The sequence below is a fragment of the Staurois parvus genome, unplaced genomic scaffold (assembly GCF_062004578.1).
Source record: "Staurois parvus isolate SC_StPar_1 unplaced genomic scaffold, SC_StPar_1.0 ptg000249l, whole genome shotgun sequence".
Taxonomy (NCBI): Eukaryota; Metazoa; Chordata; class Amphibia; order Anura; family Ranidae; genus Staurois; species Staurois parvus.
In genome coordinates this window covers 47,264-65,093 of record NW_028318045.1, presented here as the reverse complement: position 1 = coordinate 65,093, position 17,830 = coordinate 47,264, and the positions used below count along the sequence as shown (strand labels likewise).

At 41.7% G+C, this 17,830-nt stretch overlaps 1 protein-coding gene and 1 long non-coding RNA gene across 3 annotated transcripts in view; one reads left to right on the top strand and one right to left on the bottom strand.

Moving 5' to 3' along the window:
• LOC149459677 (estradiol 17 beta-dehydrogenase 5-like) overlaps nt 1-2,068 on the top strand; it is a 57,332-nt gene extending 55,264 nt beyond the window's left edge. For both annotated transcript variants that reach the window (XM_089680637.1, XM_089680636.1), the window contains exon 9: nt 200-2,068. In XM_089680637.1, coding sequence (XP_089536763.1) covers nt 200-232 — 33 coding nt within the window. In that variant the 3' untranslated portion in view covers nt 233-2,068. The remainder of the gene's footprint in view (nt 1-199) is intronic.
• A 6,168-nt stretch (nt 2,069-8,236) lies between these two features.
• LOC149459676 (uncharacterized) lies at nt 8,237-13,837 on the bottom strand. Its single transcript, XR_016313199.1, has 2 exons — nt 13,580-13,837; nt 8,237-9,842 (listed from the first exon to the last, which is right to left on the bottom strand). It is a non-coding gene; the product is annotated as an uncharacterized LOC149459676 (long non-coding RNA).
• Nucleotides 13,838-17,830: the final 3,993 nt, after the last annotated feature.

Sequence of the window (17,830 nt, the reverse complement as noted above, 5' to 3'; positions counted from 1 at the left end):
GTCATACGATTCCCGGTAGGTGTTTTTTGCCCTTAGCAAACAGATATATCAAAAAGCATTCATGGCATATTTAAAAGACCAAAAAAAATCCCAGTTAGCGTTTTACATACTGTACATTATATACTTATTAAATAAATATATGAAAACAAGAATAGAAGAAAAAACTTGCTAATAGTATAATTTTGTTTTGTTCTTTTAGGTGGGAGGACCATCGAAAATACCCTTTTCATGATGATTATTAAAATAAATCCTGGATGGACTGCTAATCAGACTGTATGCTTTGATGTAACCATATAGAGAATGGACCAGTATTTGTAGCCTTTTCCTGTTTTCTTTGACCAGTTTTAGAAATTAAGAATAACTAGCACCAAACCTTAGTAAAGCTAATGGTAGTGATCTGACAGAAACATTTGTAAATTAGTACATTGGATAGTTATTTGCATGGAAACGTTTCTCTGTCATAATGTTTCTCAACCTTTTTCAGTCAAGGCACCCTTTAGAATAGTGCACAATCTTGGGGCACACCAGTCTGAGGGCTCATTCACATTAAGAGGTGCGTCGGAGCATGCAGATTTTTTGCGTCACGTTTTTAGTGGACTGTTATTTGTATGTGAAACAAAGAGAAAAGGTGCTGGCATGATTTTTAAAATTGTACCGCACCAAAATGCATTGCACTGCAGCACTATGAGTTTTAGTGGGTGCTAACACACGGGCATTTTTTAGATGTGTGTGGTGCAAGAAAATGCGTGAATTTGCATGCATTTCTACACTGTGCCCAGTGTGAACAAGCGTTAAGATGTAGTTTGTGAGGCTGAATTCAGTGGTCTGTAAATCGTCTCCCCCTCAAATCCCCCCTGCTAGCACAAACCCCCACTCTGCAAAAACCCCCTATCACAAATTCCCATCCTCCAAATACTTCCTCCTAGCACACATTTCCCCCCCCCCCCAAATCCCTGCTTCTAGCAACCCCCCCCCCAAATCTCTGCTTCTACCACAACCCCCCCCCTCCAAAATTCCCCCTCCTACCACCCCCATCTCCCCAAATCCTTGCTCATTGCACAATCCCCCCCCCCCTCCACATCCCTGCTTCTAGCACAAATCCCTCCCTTTGCAAAATTCTCCCTCCTAACACCCCCTCAAAATCCCCCCTCTTAGCACAAATTACCCCTCCAAAAATCTCCTCTGCTAACACAAATCCCCCCTCTTCGCACACATCCCCCTTCCTAGCAAAAATGTGGGCTGTGCTGCTCTTTTCCTTTCTGTCTGAATATAAAGGATGATGCAGAACTCTCAGATTGGACTGCACAGGGTTTGATTACCACCACTACCCGCAATTTCTGTTGCTGGGACAGCAGCAGTAGGAGGAGTTAGAGGGGTGGCAACCAAACCCTGCACACTCAGATATAGATGTGTTCTGTGTTAACTTCTGTATACACACAGGAGGGAAAGAAGACATTCTGCACCTCCTCCCACCTCTCTCCTCCTGTTTTTTGCAATCTGTTCTCCTGTCAGCAACCCAGAAAGCTGTGCTGGCCGCAGGGCCGTCATTGACATGAGGCAAAAGGGGCAGCTGCCCTGTGCCCAGTCATTGTTGGAGGGCTGAAAGCAGTCTGCATTGCCCACAAATAGCTTTCCTGGCTTTATTAGTGAGCGGTAATAATGTGCAGTAACCTCTAGCAACCAATCAGTAAGCGGTAATGATGTGCAGTAACCTCTAACAACAAATCAGTGCACAGTTATGATCTGCTGTAATCACTAGCAACCAATCAGTGAGTAATAATGATGTGTAGTAACCTATAGCAACCAATCGGTTAGCAGTAATGATGTGCAGTAACCTCTAGCAACCAGTCAGTGAGAAGTAATGATGTGCTGTAACCTTCAACAATCAATCAGTGAGCGGAAATGATAAGCAGTAACCTTTAGCAACATATCAGTGAGCAGTAATTATGTGCAGTAACCTCTAGCAACCAATCAATGAGCCATAATGTTGTGCAGTCAGTGAACCTGGACCAATCAGTGAGCGTAAACCAGTGCTTTGTGTTTTCTGTATTAAAATTTTTTCAGATAACTATATGTGTCTTTGTTTTTTCTTTTGGGATGTTGGGGTGCAGAGTAAAATTGCATGGAGGGCCCAAGAAAATGTTTGCCCAATCAGAAGATGAAGAAGACAAAAGCAAATAATCGGGCTGCTGAGGAGGCATTTGTAAGTGATGTTGATGACTCTTCCCCAGGGACAGAATGGGAATGAGTGGCTCGTCTTTGTGACTTTAACCCCAACTAGCAAGCAGGCAAAAGATGTCTCCCCTATGCTTCAATATTAAAGACGGCCCATATCCTGCTAACCAATAACGTCATTGGTTGCTAAGGACATGCTGGGCACACGCACAGCTCACTGGGTTGTCAATAGTAATACAGATAACAGCAGACAGGAGGTGCGGGCTGTGTTTTCTAGACGTGCAATTCTTTTTGCTACTAATCAAAATGCGAACAATATTTTCATTGTTCGGAGATTCGGATGTATCTGAATCTTCGAATCACAACAGTAATGCATTTCAATGAATCCAAAATAAATGATAATGAAAACAACAAATTTAGTTGTATTCATTTGTTTCATTCGTTTGTGACTTCAGAAGGTTTTGTAAGTTTTAGGGCTCATGTACACTGCAGCTGATAAACTCACATTTAGGAGCTGTTCAGCGTTTTTTTTCAGCAGCCCCTGAACTCACCCTAATGTTTTTCTATATGTCCATGTACACATCTTCATTTACAGTCATTTACAGGCAGTTGAGTTTACAGTCGTTTTTTTTGAACGCAGAAAACTTGCATTCAGCAGTTGATTTTATCAGCGTTTCAAACGCAAAATGCTTCTAAATGTGTTTATAAGCATTTGTGTCTGAAATTATTTTTTAACTCTTCCAGTTCCCGATGCTGTCCAGAGCCTTTTTGCATAATGAAAAATGCATGCAAAGCGCTTTCAAGGTGGACAACACACTGAACACAGGATGGTCCTACCAAGCTTGTCACACATTGTAATGACCAATTCACACCTCAGACCTCTCCCACCCTTGGAAACAAAAGATATGTTAATGACCATTCACACCTCAAATTCCTCATGAAGACCCCCTGCCAGGTGACCTTAATGACTCACTCCACCAGAGACCTTTCCCACCCTTGGAAACAAAAGATATGTTAATGAGCAACTCACACCTAATTAGCTCAATGCATACTGCTGTCTCTGCTTCTACTCTCTGTATTTCTCTGAAACAGTCTGAAACAGTTAATAATTTACCACTTTTCACTGCATTCTGGGCATTTGGGAGGTTCTCCTGTGCTTATCTTTAAAAAGCGAGCATAAACGCATTATGCAAACGCGGCTAAACCAACGTTTTTTAACCTATCTTTTCCAGCAGTCAGTTTTCATTGTTCAGAAGTGTCCCATGTACATGGGGCCTAATAATATGTGTTACACTCTTTACTGTTATGATTGGCCAAATCCAGTCATACAAAACATCAAATGACAAGCAAGTCACATTAAAATTGCAAACAAGTCAGTAAAATAACCTAACAACATAACAAATTAATCCGAATCTCCCAAAATAACTTCTGAAAATACGAATCGATTCAGAACAAGTATACAAAACAAATTGCGAAATAAATCATTTTAACAAATATGACAAAACAAAATAATTGACTTAACAAATGAATCTGAAATTAAACTAAACACTTTTTTTCATCGAGTACATCTCTAGTCCTCTCCTTCCTATCTGTATACAGACAGTAACACACAACAGACTCAGATCAGTGTGCTCAGATCACGCAGTTTCAGGCACCCCTGAGAACTTCTCCTCTTCCACCGGTTGGCAGATGCTGCTCTAACATGTATTGCCACTTCTCTTAATACTGGCCAGGGTGTATATTGTATCTGGAGCATCTGTTCTACAACAAATAAGCAGTTCAGCAACGTTGAGTGCAGAAGAACTACTGATCTTCATAGTTTTTCCAGATTAGAGACTCAGAAACTATTGAAAACAGAGGATTGCTATGATAGCTTAGACATCTACATGCCCAGTAGAAGGTCAAGAATAGCAGGCGCCATGTTTCTCTCAGCATTTAATGTAAAGTAGATGTAAACCTATTCACTAAAACCTTGTATAATCTTGAATACAATACCATACCAATAAAAAATAAAATTCATCACCTTTTTATTAAAATATTATCTGGTGATTCTGTCATAAGGCTGCATTCACACCTCAGTGATTTTCTGCTTAAAGGTTGTAGCTCTAAAATGCTCAACACGCAAAATCTTTTTCATTTCAAAGAACCCTGTTCACATATGATCATTCTGTTGTCTGAAGCAAAACGCCTACCACCTAAAAGAGTACATGAGCTTTTTTTGGCAGATTACAAGCGTTTTTTACCCCGTAGACTTCAATAGAAAGACCTGAAAAGATTTGACTTGAGCATTTTAGGAGTGTTTTGTCACATGATTTCTGCTCAAACAACAACTCTCCCTAGTGCTTTCTATTGGCTAAAAAAAACACAAGTTGTAAAGTGCTTAAAAAAACCCTTGTAATACACTTCTAAAAATGATCAAAAACTGTCAAATAAAAACGGCAGTAAATCTCTACACTCAGGTGTGAATGCAGCCTTAAGGTCCTTGTTTAGGCACTTCCGGTTATGGGGTGAAATATGTGTCCTAATTATGTTCCTGCGTTATTACTTTGTCCCATACTCCACTGATGCAGTGACTACGAGCAACTACGCTGACACACATTGTGCAGACATGGTCCTCTGTTGTCACCATTATGAATCCAGTCCAGAATAAGATCTGTTTCTATACCCCTCTTTCTTGCCTTATATTATACTTATAAAAATTGTACTAAAAAATATTATTTCTTTCCTATTTAATTTCTAACTTTATTTACCCCTTCATCCTTCTCTTATGCAGGCCATAGACAGGTCGAAAACCGGCAGTTTTTTTTTTAAAAAAAGGAAAAATCGGTTGTTCAATAGGCCGACGTTACCACCAACGGTAACAAAAAATCGTCCGATTTCCGTCCTGTCTACGGCCAGCATTTAATTACTTCTGTCCCTGCAGAGAGCTCCGCTATTATATTTGACATGAAAAAGTATTGCAGTTGCAACATTGTATCTATTTATATCCATTTCGGATACAGATGGTTTTATTTGGATACAAATAGATACATTGTTGCAACTGTAATACTTTTTCATGTCAAATATAATAGCGGACTGGAATTCTTCTTCTTCTTTTTCTTCTGCTTTTTCTTTTTCTTCTTCTTTTTCTGCTTCTTTTTCTTCTTCTTGCAGGCCACGGCTCATGCACAGATTTTTTATTGGTAAAAAGATCAGCCAATTAGGCCATCATTGCTGGGAAAATTGGCCGATTGGCATTTTTTTCCAACTTCACCGATAAAAAAAATGTGCCAAAACCCCAAAAAATGGCCAACCAATTAACCCATTAACGGTGTGAAAATTGGCCTATTTTTTTTTCGGCTGAAAAATTGGCCGATTTTTGACCCATCTATGGCCTGCATTACTCCTTTTCCTATATACAACAGCCAGTCATCACAAATTATAGTGCATAGTGTTTCTCTCACCAAAATTTAAATTACAACTAATGGCTTCTGTATGAGGCCTCATGTACAAGGACATACAAATTTATGCTCCAAATATGCTGGATTTTGGGGGCACTCGTGAGCAGCAACCAGGATGGCTGCTTTTTAAAATCCCACCTCGGCCGCCGGACACATCGGCCGATCTTCGCCCTCCAGGGGGGGTCCCCCTGTCTCCTCTCTGGCCCCCTGTCTCCCTGGTGCCCTGATGGGCAAAAAAACGCTGGCCGCCCGTGCCTCCAGCTCCCGGCGGGCCGCTCCGGAGTTTGCGGCCTACCCGCCGGAGATCGCGGCTGAAGCCGCGGCCTCGATTTTTGGCCGGCCGCCAGACACTTCCAAGACCCCGGCCGCGGATTCGCGGCTCCCGCCGGGGACCTCAGATAGAGCCCCAGACGCAATTTTGGGTCCCTCGCTGTCACCATCCCTGGGTGGGTCGGACCCTGGCAGTGGGGAGGACCTGGCACCAGAGCCATCCCTGCAGTCTCCGATCCCATCCCTGCGGGATGCTGAGCTCCTACGCCGCTTTAAGTGCATGTTGCAGTCCGAGTTGTCCTCCGCTACCTCCAAGCTGGCCGATCGTCTTTCACGGGAAATTCGGGAGTTGGGCAATCGGACGAACGACCTTGAAGATAAGATGGACGCGGCAGTCACGGTCATGGAAAATCACGAACAGGATCTGTGCAACCTCAAGAAAGAATTGGCGGACACGCTACTACAGCTTGAGGATTTCGAAAACCGTTCCCGCCGTGGCAATCTGCGGTTAAGGGGTATCCCGGAAACGGTCGCAGATCTTACTTCTACTGCTACTGCTCTGTTCCAGGAGCTGACACCCGCTATTCCCATAGACCGGCTTGAATTTGACCGCATACATCGTGCATTGGGCCCCAGACGACCGGAGGGGCCCCCCAGGGACATTATCATCAAGTTTACGTATTACCGCACTAAGGAAACTATCCTCTTGGCGGCTAGGAACAACCCTGACCTCAGCTTCCAGGGGCATCGCTACCAGCTCTTTGCGGACCTCTCCAAGACCACTCTTCAGAAGCGCCGCCAGTTGAAGCCCTTCACTTCGGTCCTGGTGAAACACCGTATTAAATACGCCTGGGGCTTCCCGTTTCGCCTCACCTTCACCTACCAGGGCCGCAGTCACTCTGTGGCTACGCCGGAGGAGGCCCATTCTCTGCTGGAGTCCTTGCGCCTTCTTTCGCCTGATTCTGCGGATCGGAGCCCGGCTCATTCATCAGGATCTCCGGCACAGCCGCTTCCTCCGGGCCGCATCTGGGAGCGGTCGTCCGATAGGAAGAGGGCTCTCCCCCAGACCCCTTCGCGATCAAGTCCTTCTTGTTCTTCTCCGGGCTGAGGATGTGTCTTGGACTTCCCGTGTGTCATCTCAGCGATGGACTTCTCTGGCGGGACCGTGAGTTTGGCCCTTGGGGCTCCCCCGGTTTGTCAGCATTCCGGGTTGGGACTGATCTGGTTTACCCCCTTGGGTTCCTTCCCTGGTTGGGTGGGAGGGGGTCCCCTCGCGGACTCAAGACTTATGACTTTCAGCTGCCGCAACCTATCTTGGGCCTGGGTGAGGGTATTTTGGTTTCCGTTGGTAGCATGGGGTGAGGGTTCCCTCGGGCTTCGGGGTGGGAGGTTGATCTGGCGGGCCCGGCTGGGTGGGAGGGGGTTGGCCCCAAGGTTCTTTGGGTTTTTATGGGAGGTCACCATGGAGGCCTCGCTCCTGGGACCCTTAGTTTTATAGCTTTGGACCCCGTTCGATTATGTTTGTTGCCTTATTGCCCTTTTGCCCCCTGGGGGCTTTAGTTTCTGATGTTTTCATTTGCAACCATGTGTCCGGTGGTAGAGCCACCCCTAACTGGTATCCTTTCTTTTGTAGGATGCGCGTCCCCATTGGCGTGACACAATTGCACTATTGTATATACTTTTTATGTCTTTTTCCTTTTTTCTTTCTTTGTCTTTTTTCTCCTTTGGTTTTTTTTTTGTTCTTGTTTTCTGCAGGGTTCCAGGACGCCACGGTCCGCTCGCCATTGGAAGCGGAAATTGCTAGCTGCTTTATGGGTTTTTCTGCCGAGCGTGTTGCGTTGATATCGCCATGGCCTCGCCCCTTTTGAAAATACACTCGCAGAATGTTCAAGGCTTCAATTCGCCTCAGAAGCGGGCTAAAGTCTTTCATCACCTTAAATCGCAACAAATTGACGTGGTATGTTTACAAGAGACCAGGTTTTCGCAGTCCTCCGCTCCGCGTTATCTTTCACCTCACTATCCCACCTTTTACACGGCCTCGGCTCCTGAGAAGCGTCGGGGTGTACTGATAGCTTTTAAACGCAATCTTCCCTTTGTCTGTGCTCGGAATATAGCGGACCCCACGGGCAGGTATTTGCTTTTGCAGGGCACTCTCTGGGACCAGGAGGTTACTTTTGTCTCTTACTATGCACTCAATCGTTTTCAGGATAAATTCTTTTCGCATCTTTGCACCATTGTTTCCCGACACTCCAAGGGTCTCATTCTTGTTTTGGGGGATTCAAATGTTACTTTGGATTCCACGTTGGATAGGCGCTGTGCACGGGGGGCGGCCCCTTCCCATGACTTGGTGCTTGTAAAATATCGTATTGTCTCGATATTTTATTAACTTGTATTGATGAGAAATGTTTAGATAGAAAGTCCTTCCACTGCTTGTATAAAACTCAAAAAGATGATTTAATAATAACGTTGCATAAAATTAGAAATAAAATATTGGCATACAGAATGGTTAAATAATGTCCAAAAAATATAGTTAAGTTCTTGATAATAAGATTGTATATATGTATATGTGTGTGTAGTGTGTGTGTGTCTCTCAAGGCTTCAAGCAAAGTGAGCATAAAAAGTCTTTGTTTCAACTCTTAAATGAGCAATCCAGCCCCCACCTTTTCCTCAAAATGGGCTGATATACTTGTAGTCCCACAAAGATAATTGGAAACAGAGTGTAACTTTATCTCTTACATAGATGGGGGAGGATGGTAGACCAATTGCTACCATATGTGGCTTGAATGTAAAGGAAACCCAAGATATATGTTCATATATAAATTCACAAACTATGAAGTCTAATCACTTACTTTTCCCAATCTAGAACAAATATAAATATAATAACTCAATTATTCTATTAAGATCCAACTCATTCATACTTATGTTAGTACTGTTAATAAGAAGATATTAGATATTAGGTTAAGGAAAGCTTCTAACATTTCCCTCTCAAAATGATCGATTTTATCGAATCTTAATCATTTTCCTTATCTTAATCCATTTATACACATTCTCGTCACTTTCGTATCCATTCATGCGTTTTTGGATCTTAAGATAATTGATCTGAACATATCTTTAATTTGATTCTATAATGGGAAAACAAATTCTTTGATAAACCTTTTGTTATGTATCACATAAAAATATTTTTACCCTTATTATTTTCCTTTTACCAAATAATTCATCCCCTTAATAAATGTATAACTGTAACATTATAGTACAATACTTTAAAATATGTCACTTAAAAAATAGATGTTTTATATTTTCCCTCCAAAATGTGTGTAGCACACAATTCTATAATCCATACATTTTTCAAATTACCTTATCAACATTTAAACATAACATATGTTCTCTAACTTCAATCCATACATGTATATCAAATGATTTTTTTTTTAAAAAACATACATATAACAATGTAAAGCTTGCGTAAGTTTCTCTATATGTACCTTAGAAAAACTTATCTCTAGCTTAATTAACAACAGATGTTCTAACTAATTAGAGTGACTCTGTTGTAACAAAAGTTTAACCCTTTCACTTCTGAAAATACATAGTGTGTGATTGCAAATGTTCATGTGAAAACTGATCTCATCTTGATATAGTAAACATATGTCAAAATAAAATGTACACACAAAAAAACCAATATATCTGATGATGAATGAATTATTTCATCAGTAGTCAAAAGTCAATTGTTTTATAAGTTCTTCCTCTATGAGATGCCTTGAGATGTCTTGTCTTCTTCTAGCACTCTGTAAAGTTAAAATAACTTTATTGAACATAAAAAGAACAACAAAAACAATGATGAATGAAATTCTTGTTGCAAAGCTTCTTCCAGAATAAATTTCCTTCTTGGAAAATGTATTATCATCTGAAAGGTTTAGAAATATTGGAACTTTCTTCCTTTAACAGTTACTCTTAGGTCATTTCCTGTAACAGAAATGCAGTATCATTATTTTGGCATTGATAATTTTACATTGATTAATCCTCTTACATTTATCTGTTAACATTACATATCACAATCACAAACATTTCTAGTTATGACATGGAAGACATATTTTGATTATAACACTTCTTATTGACTTGTAGTGTTCTTTTTAGAATGCAGCACTTCTGCCTGACAGTACTAGGGTTGCTGATGTAAATCCCAACCATGGCATCACCTGCCTGGAGTTTGTATGTTCTCCCTGTGCTTGCGTGGGTTTCCTTCGGGTACTCCGGTTTCCTTCCACACTCCAAAGTCATGTTGGTAGGAGAATTGGCTCCTATCTAAATTGGCCCTAGTATGTGTATGTATGACTGTGAGTTAGGGACCTCAGATTATACACCTCTTGAGGGTTAGGGACTTATGTGAATGTACTATATATGTAAAATAGTAAAATTGACGACGCTATATAAGTACCTGAAATAAACAAAAATAAATATAACAGGACGCTACATCTCCATTATTGGTCATGATTCAAAACCTTGGTTTCAGAACCAAAGAAAGGTTTTGTATCAACCCAGAGATGACAAAGGATTATGCCTTTGATCTTATCTCTATAAAATTGGAAATATGCGTAGCTGTTTTTTGTATTGGCTCACTTCTTGTAGTGTAAGACTGATCTGCAGTAATACATACTGGTTTCAAACTTTTCTCAGTTCCTATGTTGAAAACATGAGGTACAAACTTCTCACTTACAGCTGTACAAACATGTGTTGGTATGTTTTCCTGAAAAGGTCTTTTTGTTACTTCTATCTGTATGTGTTTGGATGACAGTGTTTTGTACCATATAGGATACTTTTCACGATAATTGTCTGTTGAACCATCTTCCTGTAGGAGTTTCAGTGATGAATCAGGTGTCTGTAATATGATCTTACTTGATCTCACAATGTATTCAGTTATTTTGACTGCAAAGAAAACACTTAACAAGTTTTTCATATGTGCATCAAAGTTTTTCTCCATATTTGTCAAAGTTCTTGAGAAGAAACCTATTATTTTTTTATTATCTTCTTTTAATTGTGACAAAGTTGCTGAGATTGCATTATTGGAAACATTGGTTTCTAAAACAAAAGGAACTTTACTACAAAACTCAACAGTACTTAATGTAGTAGCATTCTGCAAATCCCATTTCAATAGTTCAAAAGCTTCTTTCTCAGTTTGATTCCATTGATCTAACACACCAGCTTTTTGTCTCAAACGATCAAATAATGATCTAGACTTTTCTGCAAAATTGGGTATAAAATCTTTACAATGATTTACTTCGCTCAAAAACTGATGCAAAGCCTTGCGATTTGTTGGAATTGGATAAGCAGAAATAGTTCTAACTTTTTCTTGCAACATCTGTCTCTGTCCATGACTAATTTGCATATGAAGGAATTCCACCTGGCTTTTCATCAACTGAACTTTCTCTGTATTCAATTTCAATCCTGCTGTATGTAACAACGTAAATATTTCAGACAAAAGAGTGATATGCTCAGTTATATTTTGTGTAGACAAGAGAAGCTTGTCTACATGCTGGACAATACATTCTGGCCTAGAGAATTTAGATAATATTTTTCCCAAATACTCATGAACAATCCCATCACTTAAATCTAAGCCTGGAGCTAATCTTGTGAATGTATAAGTTTCTTTGTTGAAGCTAAAGGCAAGTTTATATTGACAACTCTTAGCTAAGGGTACTGACAAATGGCTATTGGCAATTTCAAGTACTGAGAATATTTTGGCCTTGGCATCCAGATGTGACATTATGTTACAATCAGGAACAATAGATCTGTTATTTGTGATGCATTTGTTCAATGTCCTGAAATCAACTGATAAAGAATATTAATTATCAACTTTGATAGGCCAAATACAATTATTCACCACTGATTGTACTTTCTTTAAAATTCCTTGCTGTAAAAACTCATCTACAATGGAAGAGATTGGATTAATTGATTCTAATGGCAATTTGTATTGAGGTTGAGGCTTAGGGTCTCTACCTTCAATGACAACTTCAAAATCTGTAAACAAACCTACATCATTTTTGCTTTGACTCCAAAGTTCTTTATGTGATGTAACCAATTGTTCCAATTCAAGATTGGTTCCTGTATGTGGCCATTTATGATCTGAAGACGTGTCAGCAGTTGCTGTACAAATACTTCCAACATTACCGTACATGGAAGAATCAATTAATGTTGATTTGGGCCTTCCACTTTCATCCAATAAATGTGGAGCAACATATTCCAACAGTAAAGAAGAATCTCGATTTGATCCTGATCCTAATTTCGGCAATGGCAGTAAACCATTCCTGTTAATGACAACAGCACTGTTTACCATATTGTTTAAGCTGTTGTTGACTCTCAGTGAACTGATCTTTTTAACTTCTGAGGCATAAGGCAACTCAGAAAGACTATTGTTGGAACATGGAGGAGTAGATTGTTCAGAAATTATATTTTGGTCTTCTAATTCCAAAGCTTTTCTTTGTAAATCTAATTTATAATGAATACAATCTCTTTTCAAATGACCAAATCGTTTGCAATAGAAACAAATAGTATTTCCTGTCTGCTCTGAGACTCTCGTCCTGCCTGTGACGTATTCATCATCATAACTGGGTGTGGCTAAGCACATGGTCTCTCTCTCTTCTCCATTTTGAACAATTAAACTTTCCTTCTTCTGATTGTTTAATTTAAGTTGTCTCCTAACTGTATCTATAACTTTGGCTGCTTGATCTAAATCATTTTTTCCAGTAGCAATAATAACAGATGCTGGATCAAGATACTTGAATTTTTTAACAAAAGCATTTACCATAGAAGGAGTCTCATTGTCTAAATTAAATATCATTTTGTATACTTTAGAAAATATATTTTTAAATTCAAAAGGATCATCATTAATCGTAGCTCTTAAGGAGTCTAAGATTTCCAAAGAAGGAATTTCCTCTCCAGTAGTAAATTTCAATAATTGACGTAGTCGGTCTGATGCATTGCTATGCATTTCCTCATCATCCTCAATATATGGCGTTTTGATTAATCTACATGCCATAACACTGGGGAGCCATAAACAGAATAGAAAATTTCTTTGCTCCTGATTTAAACAAAAATTATTACAAAAATTTTCATAAACCTCCATGTTATAGAAAGCATCGGCATCCATATCATAGGCTGGCATATCCTTCAAAATTTTCATGAGCTGATCAAGGATTTTAAGATTAAGTTTTGCAGCTTTATCCCTTAATTTTCTCTTACACATTTCTTCCTGATTGGTAGGATCTCCTTCCATAGACTGGATCTCTGGTACAAAAGATTTTTGTTTCTCTGCCTTAGTATTCACACAAATTCTTTTTACATCATTCTGCAGGTCAGATAACTGAATGTCTTTTGTTTGAATTGCACTTTGCATATCATCTATTTGCTCAGTCAAAATCTGGCAATTAGCACATACACTGCTCTGATCTTGCTTCATTATACATGTAGCAGTCTTAGGAACATCAAAAATCATGGCATTAAAAACATTAACTAACTTCATTACATTTCTAATTTGTTTGCTCAGTTTCTTAAAGGAAAACTTAGATTTTTCTATCTTACTATTAGCCTGTAAGCACTCATTATACATGTACCGCCAAAGTTCATTATCTTTAACAAATGTAGACAGATTCTTGAATTCTAACTTACTCTCTCTAGATAATTCATCAATAAAATCCATTACTTACCGATTAAGAAGGTCTTTCTTTACATAACGCGTCTTTTCTCTCTTGGCGGGAAATGACATCACCAAGGAACAGCGTTGCTTGCAATTGCGCAAAATTCTCACCAATTCTGCTTTTAGGTTCTCGATTATGCCGACGATTCATCTGTTGCAGACTTTACTTCTCCTGAAAGCTTGACTTCATATTTTGTTGACTTACAAACAGCTTCCCTCTCAGTAAGATGAAAGAGAAAAAGTCAAAAATAAGCGAGCGGCGAAAACGAATCGAACTGGAGGCTCGCCACTGTAAAATATCGTATTGTCTCGATATTTTATTAACTTGTATTGATGAGAAATGTTTAGATAGAAAGTCCTTCCACTGCTTGTATAAAACTCAAAAAGATGATTTAATAATAACGTTGCATAAAATTAGAAATAAAATATTGGCATACAGAATGGTTAAATAATGTCCAAAAAATATAGTTAAGTTCTTGATAATAAGATTGTATATATGTATATGTGTGTGTAGTGTGTGTGTGTCTCTCAAGGCTTCAAGCAAAGTGAGCATAAAAAGTCTTTGTTTCAACTCTTAAATGAGCAATCCAGCCCCCACCTTTTCCTCAAAATGGGCTGATATACTTGTAGTCCCACAAAGATAATTGGAAACAGAGTGTAACTTTATCTCTTACATAGATGGGGGAGGATGGTAGACCAATTGCTACCATATGTGGCTTGAATGTAAAGGAAACCCAAGATATATGTTCATATATAAATTCACAAACTATGAAGTCTAATCACTTACTTTTCCCAATCTAGAACAAATATAAATATAATAACTCAATTATTCTATTAAGATCCAACTCATTCATACTTATGTTAGTACTGTTAATAAGAAGATATTAGATATTAGGTTAAGGAAAGCTTCTAACAGTGCTGGAGGAACATATGCGCTCTCTTTTGCGGACAGCGGGGCTAGCGGATGTCTGGAGGGAGCTTCACCCGACTGAACGCGACTTTACATTTTATTCCAGTCCTCATGATAGTTTTTGTAGAATTGATCATATATTTATGCCGGTTTAGCAGCTTCCCTTGGTCAGGCGGATAACTATTCCCTCCTCACCTTGGTCGGATCACGATCCCTTGGTACTTCTCCTTGCCCTCTCTGGGTCAGAACGGCGCCCTTTTCATTGGCGCATCAACGATTCTTTATTGACCACTCAGGCTACCTGCCAACAAATAGAATTTTTCTTACGTACATACTTCACGGAAAACTCGGGATCGGTCTCCTCGGCAGTGCCCCTATGGGAGGCGCATAAGGCCACGGTGCGGGGTCATGTTATACAGCTGGCGGCGGTCCGGAAGCGGGAGCGGGAGCGCCGACTTTTGGAGCTTCATTCTCTCCTGGCTTCTGCGGATGCGCGCTGGAAGTCGTCTCCATCCGCAGCCCATAAACGCGCTCGGGACGCTCTGGCGACCAAATTAGACTTACTTGCCTCTTCGGAGGCGGAACGGGCTCTGCGTTGGACCAAACACAAATTTTATTCCTGTGCTAATAAACCGGGCCCGATGCTGGCTAGGAAGCTCAATTCCGTGGGGAAACCCCATAAACCAATCCGACTGCGACTTCCCACAGGTGGATGTACTTCTAATCCTCGGCAGATTGTTTCCCGATTTTCGGACTTCCTTTCGCGCCTTTACACTACGCCTGATCCCTTCCCTGTGGCTCAGGCAGAGGCATTTTTTCAAGATCTTCGTCTTCCGGGATTATCCGAGGCAGCACAGGTGGCCCTCAATGCCTGTGTTACCGTACCGGAAGTGCTCCAAGCCATCAAATCTTTGAGGTCCACCGCGGCCCCAGGTCCTGATGGCTACTCCGGTCTCTATTATAAGAAATTCTCGGTCCTGTTGGCGCCCTTCTTGGCTGACTATTTCAATGAGTTACGACAGGGCTCCTTGCCCTCCCCGGACGCGCTTAGAGCACATATAGCCATGATTCCTAAGACGAACGAGGATGTACAGGAACCGCAAGCCTTTCGGCCCATTTCTCTTCTTAATGAAGACCTGAAGATATTGGGCAAGATTCTTAGCTCTCGCATCAATAACTATTTGCGTAGCCTGGTCCACAGGGACCAAGTGGGGTTTATCCCTGGGAGGCAGGCGGGTGATAACGTTCGTAAGGTGGTCCATCTTATATATCTTCTGCAACAGCGGAAAATCCCGGGATTCTTACTGTCCTTAGACATATATAAAGCTTTTGACTCTCTATCCTGGGAATATCTGCGGTTTGTGCTGTCTCGTTGGGGTTTCGGGGATTCTATCCTTTCTTGGATTCAAGCCTTGTATTCGTCTCCTTCGGCCTCCGTTAAATATGCTGGGTATTTCTCGAACCCCTTTCCTATTGGGCGAGGGACGAGACAGGGCTGCCCTTTGTCCCCGGCGCTTTTTATACTGGCGCTTGAGCCGCTGGCTTTAGCGCTCCGGACCGATTGCAATATATCGGGGGTTTCATACGCGGGACAGGAGTTTAAGCTGAATCTTTTTGCGGACGATGCCCTCTTGACTCTTACTAAGCCTCTGACGACGCTTCCTAATCTGCAACAGGTTCTTGAGCGCTTCTCTTACGGTCTCCGTATTAACTTGGATAAGACTGTCGCTCTTAATATTACTTTGGATTCCGATTTGGTTTCACGCCTTCAATCCTACTTCCCTTATAAATGGGCTTCCTCCTCTCTTGAATATTTGGGCATCCGCTTGACCCCCACCTATGACTCCCTCTTTGCTGCGAATTATTACCCATTGCTTAGTTCTTTATCTTCTCTTCTGCATTCCTGGCAATTTCCGCACCTGTCTTGGATAGGGCGGGTTCATTCGGTGAAAATGACCGTCCTGCCGAAATTGTTATATTATTTTCGTACTCTCCCGGTGCGGGTTCCCCCTCATTTCCTTCGGTTGCTTCAGGCGAAGCTTATGCGTTTCATCTGGGCCAATAAGCACCCCAGAGTATCTAGAAATACGCTCTTTGCTCATAGACTTCAGGGTGGCCTTGGGGTGCCCAATGTAACTAAGTATTACCAGGCGAGCCAGATTGCCCCGCTGTCTATGTTGCACGCTTCCTCTGATGTCCCTTTCTGGGTCTTGCTGGAGCTACCTAACTGTGCCCCTATCCAACCGTCGGCGCTTCTATGGCTTCCCCCTGCCCTGCGCCCTATATCGCTGAGCCCGATGTTGCTCCATGGCTTACGAGTCTGGGACTCGGTACGTTATTCCAGTGGCCTGATGTCACCCTTTCTGCCTTTGCTTCCAATTGTTAACAACCCTCTTTTCCCACCGGGTTTAGATCACCCAAGGGCGTTCTCTTGGTGGGTGGCTCATGGGTTTTCGCAGGTACGACACTTTTTGGTTTCTCGGTCCTTCCCTACCTGGGATCTTCTTCGGGAGTCCCGGGATGTTCCCCCGGCGGAATTTTTTCGATACCTTCAATTGCGGCACTGGCTACTCTCGCTGCGGGGCACTTCTTCTTTTCCATACCAGAAATCGGCCTTTGAACAGCTTTGTCAGCAGCGCCCGGGCGCCCCGGGCCTTATCTCCCTTCTTTATGCAGCCTTGAACAGACGCCCGTCGCATACTTCTCTTTCATATGTTGTTCAGTGGGAGCGTGACCTGGGGGTGGATGTGGATCCAGAGGACTGGAATAGGGCCTGGTCACTCATAGCTAAATGCTCATTCAATACCACCACGCTGGAGGCAGCCTATAAGGTATTGTTTCGTTGGTATTGGGTTCCGGCTCGTTTGGCCCAGGCTAATCCCGCTTGTAGTGATCGATGTTTCCGGGGTTGTGGCCATCGTGGCGATGTCTTGCATATCTGGTGGTCATGCCCGAGACTGGTCCGTTTTTGGTCTCGTGTATTTGGCCTCCTTTTCACGTTGTTTCATCTATCCATACGCCGGGATGCTCGGTATGCCTTGCTTCATTGCCCCATACCGGGTCTCTTTGCTCATCAGCAGAAGCTGGCGTCCTATTTGTTTCTGTCGGCCACCAGAACAATTGCTCAGGCCTGGAAGAGTCCGTTTGTCCCTTTTCAGGGGGTGCGGGATCGTATGACCAATATGATGCTTAATGAGCAGATGTCGAGCATATGCAACGACTCCCAATGTAAATTCTCGAAAATATGGGAACCATGGCTGCAATATGCCTTTCCCACGCTTCCTTTGGCTAGTATGGGGATGTACTGGCGTTAGGCACTGGCGTTTGATGGTGGCGCTCCTGGATCTCTGC